The 18,077-nt window shown below is 34.0% G+C and overlaps 1 protein-coding gene across 1 annotated transcript in view; it reads right to left on the bottom strand.

Moving 5' to 3' along the window:
- PJA2 (praja ring finger ubiquitin ligase 2) overlaps positions 1-18,077 on the bottom strand; it is a 72,326-nt gene that overhangs the window by 16,020 nt on the left and 38,229 nt on the right. Inside the window, exons 6-7 of the mRNA XM_077757164.1 lie at positions 8,577-8,762; positions 3,477-3,588 (exon numbers count right to left, since the gene is read on the bottom strand). Coding sequence (XP_077613290.1) covers positions 3,477-3,588; positions 8,577-8,762 — 298 coding nt within the window. The remainder of the gene's footprint in view (positions 1-3,476; positions 3,589-8,576; positions 8,763-18,077) is intronic.

The raw sequence follows: 18,077 nt of genomic DNA on the forward strand, positions 1-18,077 counted from the left end.
TTTAACACAATGTCACAAAAATCCCTAAGGTAAATTTTATTACTCCCATTTTGTAGATGAGGACCTGAAGCTTAAGGAGGTTAAGTGAACAGTGCAAGGTCACATAGCTTAAAGCACCTTCCTAAAGGCCTATACCCCAGTGTATAGGAGGTGTTCTGTAAGTGTGTAAAGACTTCCTAGGGGAACATGGGCATGAAGAGTCTTAAGAGATTCAATTTCAATTCAATTAACTTTCTTAAGTAACCCTTCCTCAAACTGATCTGCTGAAGAATGGACCTGCAGTCAAAGCACCATGCTGTTTCTGTGTTCCCATATTCATTTTTATATTAACCTTTCCTCCACTTTATAAATAAAAGCATACTTCTTACCCATTCAAAGGGGCAGTCTGAAATACTGGGGTCACAATGAACTAATGACTGAATAACAAATTTTGTACGATGCTTCCAGTCATCTGCTTTCAAAAAAAAAAAGGATGATCTAAACAATCTGTCAAGTCGCTGAACTTGATGTGATTTTGGCAAATATCTCAGAAAAACTAAGTGACAATGATATGAAAAACTCCTTCCATCCCTATCAATTTACTTATGTGAACAAAGTTTCTCAAGTTTACATTTTTAAAAATGAAAAATAAAATTGATGCTGAACTATATCTCATTTTAGAAAATAATTCATAAAGTAGTAAGGAAGGAAAGAGTGTCCCTCTACCTTATTAAGAGATACATTTCCAGTATAAGTTATTTTACGTTTAAATATTTACCAACATTGAGAAGTCTCTTTTTGATCAGTTAGATGCTACTAACAACTTTAAATGAATCTAAACCACTTTATATTTAAATTATTGAACATATTTTTATTTCAAAGCAGTATAATAAAGTAAACAATATTACTTAGGGTTTATGCTAAAAAACTTTAAGTGTCAACATAAATGTACAAAGGGAAGAAGTTTTCAAAACTTGTTCAGAGTAAAATGCTTTAATATCATTGTTTCAAACAGTTAAATATCTTAAGTATTTTGTCCTTTGCTCACTCAAATTTGAGACAATAGATATGGGGCAAATGTTTATTGCCAATATTTTCACCAATAGCCACTACCTGAAAAAACAGATCAGTCTGGTATTGGGAAAATAAGAGAAATGAAACAACCAGTGCTAAAAAGAGAGCAGGCTGCTTGAGAGAAAAACAAATAAAAACACTCAGTTTGCCTCATTTGTTGTTTTTGTTTCATTTAAAGAATGCTGTTAAATTTAAAAGGAAAAATCGAATTATAAATTATTACAACCTCACTTTTCAAAATGATTAAATAACTGTATACTAGACAGAAAAATAAAGCTTTCTAGAGAGTGACAGGGAGATGGAATTGTATTGATTCTCAGTCAAATTCAAATACAATAAAGCAGAGCACTAAATCTGAGGAAGCTGTTATTCTGAAGGGAAGGCAGACATTTAACACCACTCATTAGTCACAACGGAAGGACAGATGGTTAAGAGTGACAAGCGGCAGTGTCACTGGGTTCCGTAAGAGTGGAAGCCACATGGGGACTATACGTTCCCTGGACATACTATAGTCTTTCTTGACTCCTGTCTTTGCACATGCTGCTAGTGCCTTTACACAGTTAAGACTCCCTGCCCCCAACCAATCCTGGAGCTTCTTTCACGACACCAGTCAAATGCCACACTTCCTACTGGTAACAATAAAACTTCTATTGTAATTCTCAAAACTTCTTTTTAAAACAATCTCTATATTGTAAGAGATCATAAACCACTAGCATAATAATGGGAAAAACTATGTAAGCACTGTGAAACCAGACTCAAATGGTTCACTTGTGGTCACTTAAAATTTATTTAGCTCAAAAAAGTTAGTGATCCTTCATCTTTATATATTTCTGATACAAATTATTACACTGTGCCAATATTTAATGTGTCAGAATTTACTAAGGCAAGTTAAATAATCTGGGAAAAGTCCTAAGTGTACTGTCTTAATACGTTCTTTCTGACCTTCCTCCTAGTCCACAGTTTCTCTGGTTACTTTAAAAAAAAAAAAAAAACACCACACAAAGCATAATCAATCAATGATCTCCATGGAAGATTACTCCTATGTAAAAAAAAGTGATGTCAAAGCAAGGCTAACTTAAGTGTGTGTGTGTGTGTGTGTGTGTGTGTGTGTGTATGTATATGTGTTTGTGAGTAGACAGGTAGGTCAGTCTGTCTACCCATTTACCTACCTACCTAGTGTATAATTTATGAATCTAAACTATACTTTCTAACCTCAGAATATTTCAAGATAAAATGCTATTATAGTGTCCCTGAAAGTTCTCTCATTTATTTTTCTTCTCTCACTTTTGACTCATTTGCATTATTACTGTTTTTCTACTTTGGAAATCACTTCAGAAATAGTAATTTAGGGGCACCTGAGTGGCTCAGTCAGTTAAGTGTCCGACTTTCACTCAGGTCATGATCTCACGGTTCGTGGGTTTGAGCCCTGTGTTGGGCTCTGTGCTGACAGCTAGCTCAGAGCCTGGAGCCTGCTTCAGATTCTGTATCTCCCTCTCTCTCTGACCCTCCCCTGCTCATGCTGTCTCTCACTCTAAGAAATACATAAAAGATTAAAAAAAAAAGAAGAAACAGTAATTTAAAGAAAAGATTCCTAGCAATGAAATCCACAAGTGCAGTCAAAGTTCCCAAACGTGAAAATGCTTGGGCTTTTGACCTTAGGCAAATACAAACATGAGTATTTGTGATGTAGTCAAATAAGGAAAAGAAAGCTAGACAAAATTATATGCTACATTTATTTAAGTGTGTTTGTTATGGAGAAAATGGAAGTAAAATTGCTAAATTCATTAGGCAGTAAGGTATTATTTAGAAGCAATGAGGACAAAATGGGGGAAGTGAATTGTAATATATCCTTAGACATCTTCAATTTCATTTCGCAAATATACCTGTGTCTGTGTGTGTGTAAAATAATCAGAATCAGGGGTACCTAGTTAGCTCAGTCGGTTAAGTGTCCGACATCGACTCAGGTCATGATATCATGGCTTGTGAGTTCAAGCCCTACACTGGGCCCTGTGCTGACAGCTCAAAGCCTGGAGCCTGGTTCAGATTCCCTGTCTCCCTCTTTCTGCCCCTCCCCCACGCACTTGCACGCATTCTCTCTCTCTCTCTCAAAAATAAATAAAACATTAAAAAAATATTCAGATTCACACCCAGGTACTTCAATAAAGGAAAAGTATATTTTCTAAATGTAAGCAAAACAGTCTCTATTCTGCAGTAAAACCAGGGAAAATTTAATGCAATTAGGCAAACTGGCAGGATGTCTAGTTGTAATTTATATACACATACTAGCAGCAATCATTAATCAGGAAATACTACTAAAACTGATGAAAAATTATTCACCTTTTTTTAAGAGCAATGAAAAAAGCCTTTAATTTTTATCATTTTGTATCCCAACTTATATATAGGCAGCAGAGTCACTAAAATACCTCCATAGCCTGGGCTAAGCGTTCTTCTAGAGCCATGTAGGTGAGGAACTGAGGATCCACATAGGAAATAGCTTCAGCAACTCCTAGTCCATCCGCAAAGCCATCAAACAGGCTGGAAAAAAAATACAGCCATAATATAGAGAAATCTTTATGTGTGAAAACATAATTATATTAGCATACTGATGAACCAATAAGCATACTAAAAGCAGAAAACCTTATAATATTTTAACATAAATCTTATGTGGTGAGAGGCAGGATGAACACAACAGAAAAGGGAAATACTAAGCCTAATGAGCTAAGACACCACCACCTCTCCCAATGAGCTGCCATGCTTGCACACAAAATTTGTGGGAAAATTCTCTTTATGTTTCTAGTTCTTAGTTCCAACTTGGGGGATCGCTTAAGGCTGGTGCAAAGGTAGTATTTTTCTCCTTAATTCTTTCCCATATACCTTCTGTTTGTTTGAGTTTCCAGTCTAAATTTAGAGGACAACATGGTAAAGACAAATACTGCATTTATTTCAATTTTTATCATTAGACAAAGCATCTTTTTCTTCTCTTACTTGGTACTGCTTAATTACTTTGGGCTTAAAAATACTTTATTTTCTCAAGTCTTTCTCCTTAATCTCTCTTCTATTCTTCTAGAGAACTAAACCTCCTCCATTATTATTCAGATTGGAAAGTATTTAGCTCCCTTAAGTGCTTATTTTTATTGTTTCTTTTTACTCAAGGAATGCAATCCCCTTGAAGAAAATACTATGTTTTATCCTGGTTCTGATCTCCTTCCTCTACTCCCACACATACATAGATTCCTCCTTTTACTCTAGTCTTGGAAATGTGTATTTCAAAATTCAGAAATCCTAAGTATGTCCTCAGTCCCCTTCTTTCTAATCTTGCCTCTTTGGCAATGACATTGAAGTCCATTTCTTCAGTTATCCTCTCTCTATAGGTTAATTCCTAAACCTCCACCCAATTACAAACTCCCTCTTGAGCTCCTGACCTACAATTTTTGTTTTCTATGGGGCAGTTTACCTCATTTAATTCCCACCATCTCAAATCTAGTATCTCCAAAACTCAGCTTATTTTGTGTACCTAAAGGCAACCTTCTGTTGACTTCCATATTCCTATCAGAAGTTGAATACAGTCAGGAACATCCAGTTACACAAACTAGTTCAAAATAATTTTGATGTCAACTTTTGTGCCATGATTAAAATTACAAATCTATTGCCAATAAACACCACGGCGTTCTTATGAAGATAACAGCTTAGTAGCATCTAAAAATCAGCAGACATCACATAGTATAAAGAAACATCCTCATATAATCACAGATTTTTAAATTAGAATTTAAATCACAAATTAGCGAATCCAACCACCCTTGTGACACCTGAACCCCGCACCTAGCAGTGAGACACAGGGCAAGGAAGAAGAGCCCTGGAGCCAGTAACACAGGGATTTAAGTCCACACTGAACTGAGTCAGTTAGACAATGTGAAAAATTTGTTAACTGTTTCTTCAGCTATAAAACAAATGAAATGAGTTGATGCACATATGCACATGGCACAGAGCTGGCACCATGGGTGTCATCCAGGAACCAGCAGGGCAATCCACTCCATGTGGAAGACACACTGCTCCCCGGGGAGGTATGTGCGGTGTGGGAGAGCTCTGTCAGAAGTATGTAACTTGTGTGAAAGAAGCATTCTAGTTCTGCCTGCTGAAGCAGCACAAACTATGGCCCCTTTTCCTTTGCAGGAAACTCTTTCAAATGGTTAGACAATCATCTCCTAATTCTTTTCTTCTCCAGGCTAAACAAATCTAGACATTCAAATAATATTATCTGCTTGTAATTCAGTCCCTGCAAAATAATCAGCTAATATTAAAAATTCTAGTATCATTCATCTGGCAATCACATGGTAATAAGTGTCTGAGAGAAAAATCACTAACGATACTAAAACCAGCAGATGGAAGTTTGAGAGTTTGAGAAGAAACTTTGAGAAATCTCAAAGTCGCTTCCCTCTAGATGCCAATTATTTATTTTAAAAATGGCAACTGTAAGTGAAAGTACATGAAAGATATCACATTAACCAAATAATCACAATGAACATCACAGTAATGGGACAATGAGGCAACATATGCCTTCTGATATGAACAAAGAAAAATAAAACATTGTTTCTGTGGTGTTCCTGCTAAAAATCTATTACCGTGAATCTTAATCATGACATCAGGGAAATCTACACTAAGAATCATTCTACAAAATAAATGGCCTATATACTTTTTAAAAATTAAGATTTAAAAATCAAGATTATGAAAGACAAAGAAAAACTGAGGAAATGTTCCAAATTAAAAGTGACTAAAGAAACATGTTAACCAAGTACAATGAGTAGTCTTAGATTGGACTAGAAAAGTATTTCTCCAGTAGCATTCATGGGACAACTACAGACATTTGAATAATGTCTGCAGATGAGATAATAGTACTATTATCAGTGTTAATTTCTTGATTTTGTTATATAAGAAAATGTCATTGTCTGTAGTCCATTCTAGACTATGGGTAAAGATTCATCTTGTTTGCAACTTACTCATAGTGAGGAACAAAATATACCATAAATACAGAGAAATCTCGGGAGGAAAGAGAGAATTACAAAAATGTGGTCAATGTTAACATCTGGGAAATATGAGCAAAAGATATATGGAATTCTTTTAAAATTCTGTTATTAAGCCATGGTCATAGCTGTAGAGAATTAATTTCTCACAACCTTAGGTTAAATTATAACCCCAATTTCTTACAGGAAATAGAGAGGTTAAGTAGTTATCAAAAAATACATAAATGGTACATTTTGGATTTGTCTAAATCTGAAACTCATGTTTTCTCCACATCAACTCCCACCATATCAGTTTATAAAATATTCTCTGGGTATTCTACCACACTCCTGTGATGTCATCAAAACAAATAAATAAACTCTGATAGAGGAGTTTTTCCATTTCCTTTAAACTAAAATACAGAATCAAAAAGCTTAACTTTTTTTAAGTTGTGGTAAAATAAAAAAATATGTCACATTTTAGCTCTAGAGATAAGAACTGCTGTTTGCTATTACTTTTCCTTTTAGTTGTCAAAATGACATGTTATTTTAATATAAAAATCATTTTATCAATCTGTAGCTACTGCCACATATATTAACATAGTACCATATAAGCAATAATGAGGTGTCGCCATACCCACATAAATTCAGGTCAGTAACCTTCAAAAATTTTGTCTTAAAATCACTGCTAAAAGGCTTTCTATGTTAAAACAAAACAAAACCTACTGAAACTCCCCCAAATTTAAGGACAATCAGAAACAACTCTAAAATCTAACATAACACATGTATCCAGAAAGATCACTAATGAATTAGAACCTAAAATTAGTTTTCATATTTAAGTTAAAATTATAATTCAAAAAAGACCTCAATTATTTCTTCAAATTCTTATATGGAACCTTTGTTGAAAGTTATTAACAAATATATTTCAAGATATTAATAAATGCTACTTATCTCAGTAATGTCACCTCTAATAATCTGTCCTAAAGAAGTAACTTGAAGTACAAAACAAGTTATTTGAGGGGAAAGGTTCACTGCACTATTTCAGTGGGGAAAATGAACAATTAAATTTTAGTTCTACTACAGACTGGAGTATCTACATAATGAAGCTGTAAAAAATTATTTTGATAAAATTTTGGAAATGTGCAAAAGAAAATATTTCTTTATATTAAACCATAATTGCCTCCAGACATGCACAGATGATATTACCTAAATCAACAATTCTGTCATCTGCTGAGGACTATGAGGAATGACTTTGCATAATGGAGACATAAGACATCAGCATAACAAGGAGTTCAGAAAGAGGGTAATAGGCAGACATAAGAGAGGCGGGAAGAGATAGTACTAACAAGATCAGCAAAACCATGATCTGGTGAGTCACTGCTCTTCCATAAAGTTAGGGAAGCTAGAAAATGGGTTTTGGAACCAGGAATGTTTAAGATGGAATTCAAATTGTTTGTGTGGCTGTGATAAAACATCAGTTCTACTTCCACAATGGTCAATGAAAGTCTGCTTTGCACATCTAATTTAGGGAGTGAGAACAGGAAACGGTAAGGAGGACTTCAAGGAGATGCGGAGATTCAAATCTGGAGCAATTTGGAGAAAAACAAAGAAGTAGCTACACACACAGAAAGAGACACTGAAGACACAAAGGAGGACTCAAAAACATAACTTCTAGAAATCTGCAGTTATGAGGTGATATGAATGAGTTTTTCTTTATTTTTCTAAATTTTCTATATTGGAATTTTAACTGGTAGAGCAAAGCAAATTCTTAAAAATATTATCTGTGTAGAGATGGAAACAAAAGTAGTACCAAACCATATTTTCTCCAGAAAAATTAACAAGAGATCAGTTGAACCATATATCATCCTTTCAACTCAGTAACTGGCTGCTTCCAGAGGCCTACTGAAAGATAGGCTATTTGAAAGATAAATCTAACTAAAAGCCAAAACAGTTAAATTTTGACCATTATATCATGAGACGTAACAATTTAATAACTCACTTAATTTTTGTATGCTTCTTTTAACTGAAGCTCATTATTCTTTGTCAGTGTAAAGTAAACGAATACTTTCAGCCTCTCTGGGAAAATACGATCATATTTTCCATATTTTGCATACAGAGAAGGATAACTACATTCTTGTGATTCTTCTGATTTAATCACGTTTTGAAATTCCACAAGTACTATTTATTAATAACTTTTTTAAAAGGATTATACTAAGTGCTATATTTACCATATAGAGCTAAACTTAAAGGTTGGAAATCTCGAACCATGAGAGTTTATAAATAACCAGGATAGAAGGTGGGCTTCAAGAGAGCCAAGGGTCAAAGAGGAAAAGAGGTCACTGCCTGGAGTAAGTAGGAAGGAGTCCATGTAGGAAGTGACATCCAGAAGGAGTGCTAAAGGAGAGGAAGATTGACAGATGGGAAAAAAGGGAACACTTCTGAGATCAGAGATTCAGTTTTCATAATTTAGAATCATGAACAAATTCTACTCAGTAAACAGTTAACCATGGTAATAACACCATTCCATACCTCCAATCCACATCTAAGTCTTCACTCACACTGGAGTCATCTTCAAGGTTATTGTTACCATCCAACATGAAAGCTTCTGGCTGTGCAAATTCATTGGCAGGCTCATTTCCCTCATCACTGCTACTTTCATTGACTTCATTGTACTGTAACCAAGGAATTTCTCCCTCTTCCAAGGATGTCTGTTCCCTAATACAAACATTTTAAGGGGAAGAAAAGACATTATTTTAAAACACACCATAAAATTGTTTTCTAAAAAGAGTTCTATTTAGTGCAAACAGATTCTTTATTCTTTTGAGTTCCAAACTCTTGGTACTTACATGTTTCTAAAAGTCTGTTTTCTTTAACTGTAAAGTTATTTAAAAGGGAGGCAAATTTGTTATACGGTCATATGTATGTAGAAATAGCTCCCAATTACATAAGAACCTATTTATTTGACATACAAGTTACCTGTGGTCCTATATTTCCTCTTTGTGCAGAAGAAAGATAAGAAAAATTCATTCGAGACAACTTTAACTTTAAAACACTACTCTTGAGTAGTTCCCCTTCACAGTTAAAATAGTATCAAAATTCCTGAGCCTGGCCTACAAATCCCTACAACATACATGCTTTCTCATTGGCCCTCTTCCCCAGTTGTTACCTCTCACCACTCATCTCCCTATTTACTATGTTCCTACAATTCTTTCCAGTCTGCGGAACACATGGAGACCATTTCCACCTCAGGGCATTTCCTCTACCTGAAATGTTCTTTCACCAGATATTTGCATAGCTATTCCCTTCCTGATATTCAGGTCAGAGTTCATGGCAGTTCCTCAGAATGCGTGGTCTTGACAACTGGTTTTAAGGACCTGCCTAGTCATTACCAAATAACTCTTATTTTCATTATAGAACTTACTTCTACCTATCATTTTCTTACTCGTTTATTGTTGATCTTTCTCCCACTAGAAAATAAGCTCATAGGAACAGGAACAGACAAATGGTACAAGGAAGAGAAAAAAGAAGCATTTCAAAACAACAGAAAAAAATTATTCAATAAATGATATCAGGACAACTGAGTATTCATTTGAACAGAAGGAAGTTAAATCTCTGTTATTTACCCTATAACAAATTCCAAATCCCTATTTTAAAAATGCATGTACCTCCCACCACCATTCCTAAAATAACAAAAGTACACGACTGTCAAGAATCATGAGAAATTTTTACAAATTTCTGTGTCACTGTATGCATGATGCAAAACCTAAAAGTCATATACAAGACTGTTAAATCATACAATTTACACACTAAAGTTAACACCAAAACTGTGGACACAAGAATCAAATTGAAAAGAATTATTCGTAATACATGAGAAACAAAAGTCAAGGCTGCAATGACTAGACAAAAGGTACTCTAGGAATTTATAAATAAGAAATACTGGTAGAATTTTATTTATTTTACTTAACAGAAAATACCCTTTAGTGTATCAAAAGGAAGTTAAATACGAGAGCACAGTTTTGGCAAAGCTGAATTTTAGTCTGGGATTTAAGAAGAAAAATAATGGTATACAATACCTTACATATTTCAAGAGCAGCTCTAATTAGAATTCTATCCATTCTAACATGCAAATTTAACTTTCGAGATAACACTCATGAAAGAGATGTAGATGATGTCCACATATAAGAATGAACACATTTTAAATACACAGAAGCTGTATCTCTTTATACACCTAAACTCGTTAAGTGTTTCTTTAATCCCAGGTCCTAACCAACACTTCAAAGTAACAGATTTGTAAGATTTAGTATGTAGTATCACTTGTCTAGTAAAATCTGAGAAATTGTAATAAAATACGCTTAATCTATTGATGGTTTAATATCTACTATATTAAGTGAGTGGAAGGGCGGCTGGGTGGCTCAGTTGGTTGAGCATCTGACTTCAGCTCAGGTCATGATCTCACAGTGCGTGGGTTCGAGCCCCATGTCAGGCTCTGTGCTGACAGCTAGTTCAGAGCCTGGAGCCTGTCTTCGGATTCTGTATCTTTCTCTCTCTGACCCTCCCCTGCTCGTGCGCGCGCTCTCTCTCTCTCTCAGAAATAAATATAACATTTTTAAAAAATAAATAAAGTGACTGGGCATTTTTCCTTTCATGCATCATAATTTGGTCCAAAGAAAAACTAAACCCAAAATGGATTTAAAATTCAAAATCGAAGTAAAAATTCCTAAGCAACAATTCTTAGTTTACACCTTTATAACAAAAGGAATTTTGCTCTTAAAAAAAAAGGATTCTGAACAATAGGGTCAAAAGAATCTTTTAGAAACAAATACCCTCATGGGAATATAAGAACATAATGTAAGTTTAAATGCTTCAAAATCCTTGAAAATATTTAAAGCAACAGCTCAGTCTTCTTTCTCTTTCCTTATATATATACATGTACATGTATATCAGACATACCATGTGAGACAACACATTCACAAAAATCTAGACCTTCAAATTGCTTTCTGAATCATTTTGGTAATTCAAATATTAACAAGATGCCATTATCATGCTACACAGTAATTTATTAGATTTTTTAAAAAAGACATTATCTCATCATGTCTCCAAAAGGCCAATACCAAAAAAGCATTCCAGTAGATGGAAAATGTGGAAGCCTCTGCCTACCATCAACCACCAATAAAGTCATGGTATTTCAAATGGGAAGGGAAATTGCCAAGTTGTCCTTTCTTTCTGAGCACTTTCAGCACCGCCTGGAGGAAATGAATGCTGAAGCCAAGAGAGGACATGGAAAATGCTTCGTAACTTATCCCCACAACCTACTCCCAGTGAAAATCTTAGAAAACTATCAGCATCACCTAATCTTTCCTGACTAGAGGCTACACTGTCAAATCAAAGCTTCATATAAACAGACTGATGTTCCCTTCATGATATACAATTAAAGGTCCCTATTCCTCAATAATGGAAACTAAATTTAAGTGTGTGAAAAGCAGTATTAAAATTATCAAAATATATTAATAAACTACTATGGAATATTTTAAAGAAATTTTCATTAAAAACTTTTAGAATATGCTATCATGTAACCATACATCACAGAATTTTCTGTGAAATGAAGAAAATGAAAGGCAGACAAATCACAAAAAACCTGTGCCAATACTAACTTCTGATTTTACAAATCTGAGTTGCTTCTGTTAGCTAAATGATAAGCAATTTGAGAATCCATTTTTCAGCACAAAATTTTAGACCTTTAGGTTAATGCCAACATTTTAAAGAGCTGAGGTTTTCATAAAAATAATCTAGCTATATTATAAGAAATTTTATAAAAATCCTGGACAGCATAATAAGATTCCTAATTAACTGATATTTAATTAGCCAGTTTTCATTTTATAACTCAAGACACATATAAGAAATTGCTAAGCTTTAGATATAAACTCATTTTTAATAATTCTAATTGCACAGCAGATTTTTAAGATTTCAAATCCCTATCTTGGAGGTAAAGTAGAAAGGAGGGCACCTGAGTGGCTCAGTTGGTTAAGCATCTGACTTCAGCTCAGGTCGTGATCTCAGAGTGCATGAGTTCGAGCCCCAGACCAGGCTCTGCACTGGCAGCACGGGGCCTGCTTGGGATTCTGTCTCCCCTCTCTTCTCTGCCTCTACCCCCCCTCAAAATAAATAAAATCAACACAAAATAATAATAATAATGAAAAAAATGTAGAAAGGAAAGTAACTGAAATTTGAATAAAGAGTCAAAAAAGGCTCAAAGGGAATTACAGCTTATAAAATCAATGGTACCCTGGATCCATGTCATCCAGTCACAAAGATGCAACCCTAGCACCTAATCTGAAGAACTTTATCATATTATAATTCAATGTTATTAACAGGAAAGGCAAAATATTTATTAAATTTTTAAAAAAAATTTTAAGAGTGTTTACATAAAGAGTTTATAAAGTTACCAAAATGGTGGGGAAAACTTAAGGAAAAACACACAAGTGTGATATACTAATTTAAATTCAAAAACACAAATTTTAAATGGACATTCAATATTGTCCAGCAATTATTCAATGTTTACCTAATAAGTTTGTTATCTCCCTCTCTGAAAGCCTATTTCCAACCTTCTCTTTCCTTCAGTTTCACAATCTTCCCATCCTCCCCATCCTCAATATCTAGTAACAATGATGACACTAAGTCACCAGATTCCTCTTTTCTTTCCACCAGTAAACCTACAGATTTACCGACACTTGGACCTATCTACTTCTTTCCCACTAATTACACTGGAAGTCTCACCTCCTGGAGACAGGAATCCTAATCCTTGTCTTCTCAAGAACTTCACTTTATCTTTTGTATAATTATTAGCCAGTTATTCTCCTCTGGAACATTCTATAAGCAAACAATCACCCGTCCAGCTTAGCAGGGTGAAGACAACATTTCCTTAGGCCCAGAATCTATCTGTGGTTCCTTCCTTTTGTAAAGAGTTACATATGGTAACAGTCTCTACTCTCTTACCTTCAATTCCCTTCATTTTTAAATTCCTTTTTGTTCCCCAAATGAAAAATACACACAATCTATTTAAGTTATAAAGTATACTATGCTGACTATCCATAAACCCACCACCCAAACCAGGAACTAGAATATTATTATTGAGTAGCATACACCTTGTGCCCCACATCTATCCTATCCCTTTGGCTTGGCCCCCCCAGAAAAAAGTACTATCTGGATGCCCTTGCCATTCCACTGCTTTTTGGAAGAAATTTTCACTTGTTCTGTATACTTAAACAAGACATTTAACTTCTGCTTGTTTTTCAACTTTGTCAAACAGAGATCACACATTTTTTCCAGAAATGGTCGTTTTCATTCAACATTGTACCTCTAAGATTCATCCATGTTTTTACATGTAAGTGGGGCTCACGCATTCCCACTGCCATATACCACTTCCTGTATGAATAAACCACTAACTTTTCTCCTATTAATTAATATTTGCGTAATATCCAGTTTATAGCTTTCATGAAAAATACTGCAGTGAACATTCTTGTACACAACTCCTGGGTCATATTGAGAAGTTTCTCCAGAGTATACATCTAAAAGTGGAATCGCTGAGTCTACCATGCAAAATATTTAAATTATTACATAATTTCAGTGACTTTTACTTTACATCTTGACAAGCATTCATATCCTCTGAAACACCCAATATTGTTAAATCTCTTAATGTTTCTTAATCTAATGGGTAGGTAAAAAAATGATACCTCCTTGTGATCTTAATTTACACTCTCCTGATTACTAATCATCTAAGTATCTTTTGATATTTTTATTCACCATGAGTATTTCCTCTTCATTGAATTATCTGCTTAATGTTTTGAACATTTCGTAATTAGACTTTCAGTTTTTCTTCCTGATTTCTAGAAATTCTTTATATCCTACACATTAAAACTTTACATTCTCTAAATACATTCTACTAGCTTCTTTCCCTTTCATTTTCAGTTCTTCTTTTTAAATCTTTTTGTCTTCTATTATTTTCCCATTATGCCATGCCCATCAAGACTTCCATGACAATAGCTACTGAAATGGTGCTATAAGCACCCTTGTATTTTGTCTTCCTCCTGATTTTCTTTTTTTTGGGGGGGAATGGGGGGAAGGCACAGTTAATGCTTCATTACTGAAAATGCTATCTACTGATTTTTTTATTTTGGTAGATACCTATTATCAGGTCAACAGTCTGATCCGAGTTTCTGAGTTTTTATCACGATGAGGTATTAAACATTACTAAACGTTTTTTTTTTTTTCCTGTACCTACAGAATCTATCATATGAATTTTCTCCTGTATTTTGCTAATGTCGTTTATGACATTTACAGATATCCTATGTTAAATCACCTTTGCATTTCTGGAATAAACTCATATTGGTAACAGAACTTTACCTTTAAAAATATACTTACAAATTCTGATTTCCAATAATTCTGTTTGAGATTTTGACATGTATTTTAATGAATGACACAGATTTATAATTTTCTTCACATATTCTTTTTGTATTAGGGTTATACTGGCCTTTTTAGAATGATTTGGAGAAACAGTTCTTTTTCTATTGTCTTGAAGAGTGGATCCTTCAAAGTTTAAGAGAATCTGGCTCTAAAACCATCTGGATTAGGTGTTTTCTTCACAGTAAGATTTTAAACTACTAACTACATACCTGTAACACTTATAATATTATTCAGGCTTCCTACAAGTTTTTGGTGGATTCTATTTTTCTAAATAGTTCTCAATTTCTTCTAAGTTTCTAAATTTACTGGTACAAAGTTCAGAGCACTGTTTTTAGTCTAGCCAATCTTTAATGTACTTGTGGTTGTACACACTTCTATATTTCAGTATTATCTATATGTGCCTTGTCTTTATTTTCTTGTTCACTATCCAAGTGAACTATCTATTTTTCTTACTCTTTTCAAACTATCACCTTCTGAATTTTTTTATCTTCTCTGTCCTGTTTTCTAATTTACTGAATTTTGCTCTTATCTTTCCTAATTCTAATTCTTATTTTCTTTATTTTAATGTTCCTTTCCTATTTTAAGTTAAATGCAGAGCTCCTCCTTTTTCAAGTTTTCTTTTCTAGTGTAAGTATCTACAAAGATAATCTCTCTTTACCAATTTCACTGCAATCTGTCAAATTCTGATTGGTAGTATTTTCTTGAAACTGGTAGGTTGTGAGCATTTTAGACTTCAAATGTAATTTCTTTTTTGTCTTACTGGTAATTTAGAAGGAATAATAATTTTAAATGCATGGATTTTTAATGTTTTTGTGTTTTTGTTAGTCTGTAGGATATTAATTCTTTGAAATGTGTTAATCTGTGCTTTGTAGCCTAGGTCATGCTGTTTTTGTCTGTTTGTGTATTCCACAGGGTGGACTGTTCATTAAACCAGGCTTAAATCAGTTGTTCAAATCCGCTAAAGACAGATGAAGTTCTTATGAATTACAAGTAACTGAGAAAAGTATTAAAAAGTTTCCCAGTATGATAGTAAATCTGTCAATATTCTCTAGTTTGGTCAAATTTTAACTTACATATTTTAAGTCTATTTTATTAGGTGCATTCAAATGTGAAACTTACATTTTACTGGTAAACTGGACTTACTACATACTGACCCCTCATTCTCCCCAATAATGAAGTCTACTTTGCTAATGTTAATGTAATTGTTCCATTTTTGTTTAGTTAGCATTTGCTTGAAATATCACTGTCTATCCTTTTACTTTCAGTATCTCTATACCTATGCTTTAAGTGTATCTTTTGTAAAACACATTTAACTTAAAAAAATTCCAACTGATTTGAAGCTTTGACTTTTATAAGCAGAGATTAGGCAATTTATATTTATTACAGGACTTCTTCTATATTACTTTTACCCATCTCTTTTTATTTCCCCTCTTTGTAAATGTTTTTTCCCTTTCTTTACTTTTATTTAGATTGACTGCAAATCAATCTAAATACGTCAAAAGTTAGCTTTGAACTCTCTCCCAAAAAATACAATTCAACTTTGATCTTCCTTCTTTCAACTTAAATACCATTGCTGTCCACTGTTTAGTTCTGTTCCCTCACTTTTACTTTTTTAAAAGTTTATTTATTTTGACAAAGAACAAGATAGGAACAGAGAGAGAGAGAGAGAGAGAGAGAGAGAATCCCAAGCAGCTATTCACTGTCAGTGCAGAGCCCAATGAGGGGCTTGATACCCTGAACCTTGAGATCACGACTTGAGTAGAAACCAAGCACTGGACACTCAATGGACTGAGACACCCAGGTGCCCCAACTTCTTTTTTTAAACGAATTACAGGCTTTATTACTGTAGGGTATCAATGCAAGCAGTTGATGACTTCCACATCACAGATCTCTGCACCTCTATCTCAATCTACATATAACTCTTTATCTATATCTAACTACAATCCAGGATCCTTTAAACGTAAAAATATCCAAGTGTCTACTTACCATCTACACTGTATGTCTAACTGGCAGTTAAAACTTCCAAAAAAAGTTTTTACTTCCCATTCTTCTCCCATCTTCGTATCTTAGTCAATACAGTAATAACTATCCAAGGCTCAAACCAAAAAACTCTGCGATAACGAATTCCTCACTTTCCCTCATCTCACACCTAATCTACCCTATTATTTATCACTCAAAAATATGCTCAAGTTGTTTACTTTTTTAAATCCTCATTACCACCCCCCCCGTCCAATACCCTAGTCCAACCCTTCGCTATTTTTGTACTTTAATCTCCACAAAGCAACTAGAGTGATCTTTTATAAATGTGTGTCAATTAACTCTTCACTTAAAATCCCCTGCTCTGTGAATAAAATCCAGAGGCTACCTATCCTGCATAGTTGGGTACCTGTGCACCTCATCTCATGTAATTCTTTTCACACATTCACTTCAGCTCCACTACCTTCATACATGGCAAGCCTTTACATTTTCAATATCTCTGCTCTTACCTTTCCTTCTGTCTAGAAAGCTCTTCCTCACCAACTAATTCTCATCTTTTAGATCCCAGCTCAAAATCAGTTTCTAAGACAAGTAGCCTCTGGCCTCTCTAATTAGTGTAGGCCCTACCAGTTACTTTTTATGACATGATTGCTTTCCTTTACCATAATCATAGCAGTTTATAATTTAGCACTTTGTATTTTATTTAATATCTGCCTCTCCCACCACATTGAAGCTTCAGGAGGGAATCTCAGTTTGTCTTGTTCATGAATACAATCATGGGATCCAGCACAAGGCTTGGTACATATTTAATGCAAAATAAATATTTGTTGAACGAATAATTACTATCCCAAATTACCTATGAAAAATTTACTAATAGTAAACTAAGTAACAGTGATTCAGGAAGATCAAACATAAAATCAGAAGAGAAGAATAAACACCATTTCAATCACTGTCAAAATCAATTATGTCTGTAAACTTTTCTTTACAAATTTCCTAACGTATTTTATTTCTTACAGAATTAATTTCAAGCTGGAAATTTATACCTTTGAAAAGTACAAATTTTAATGCTAGTCCAAGTTGAAAGAGTTAAGAAAACATATTTATCAAAATAGATTCCGTGAGAGACTAATATTAGAACAAACCAATTATCAGAAAAAAACATTTAAATTAACAAAGACATACTACCTCAGAAAATGCAAAGCCAAGGTTTCACAATACCAACAACCTTTAAAAGAATAAGCTGTTTAAATATTTAAACAACCTTTAAAGGAATAAATAAGCTAAACATCAAAGGGTTAAAAAAAAGCACATTGTTTTAGCAAAGCAAGTATTAAAACTGTTCTCAAGACCATAAATGAGACAATTTTCATTTACGCATCTCAACATAAAAATCCTATGTCAAATATTAGCAAGCAGAAGCCGGCAGCACGTTCAAACAACATTTCATGACTATATGATCATGTTTATGTCAAGAAGCAAGGGTAACTGAATATTAGGAAACCTAGTAATAAAATAATTCCTCATGATCATCATGGTCAAAGGTGAAAAATCACTATGACCATTTCCACTGACACTAAAAAAACTTCAATAAAA

This window comes from Crocuta crocuta, unplaced genomic scaffold, assembly GCF_008692635.1.
Source record: "Crocuta crocuta isolate KB4526 unplaced genomic scaffold, BGI_CrCroc_1.0 scaffold131, whole genome shotgun sequence".
Taxonomy (NCBI): domain Eukaryota; kingdom Metazoa; phylum Chordata; class Mammalia; order Carnivora; family Hyaenidae; genus Crocuta; species Crocuta crocuta.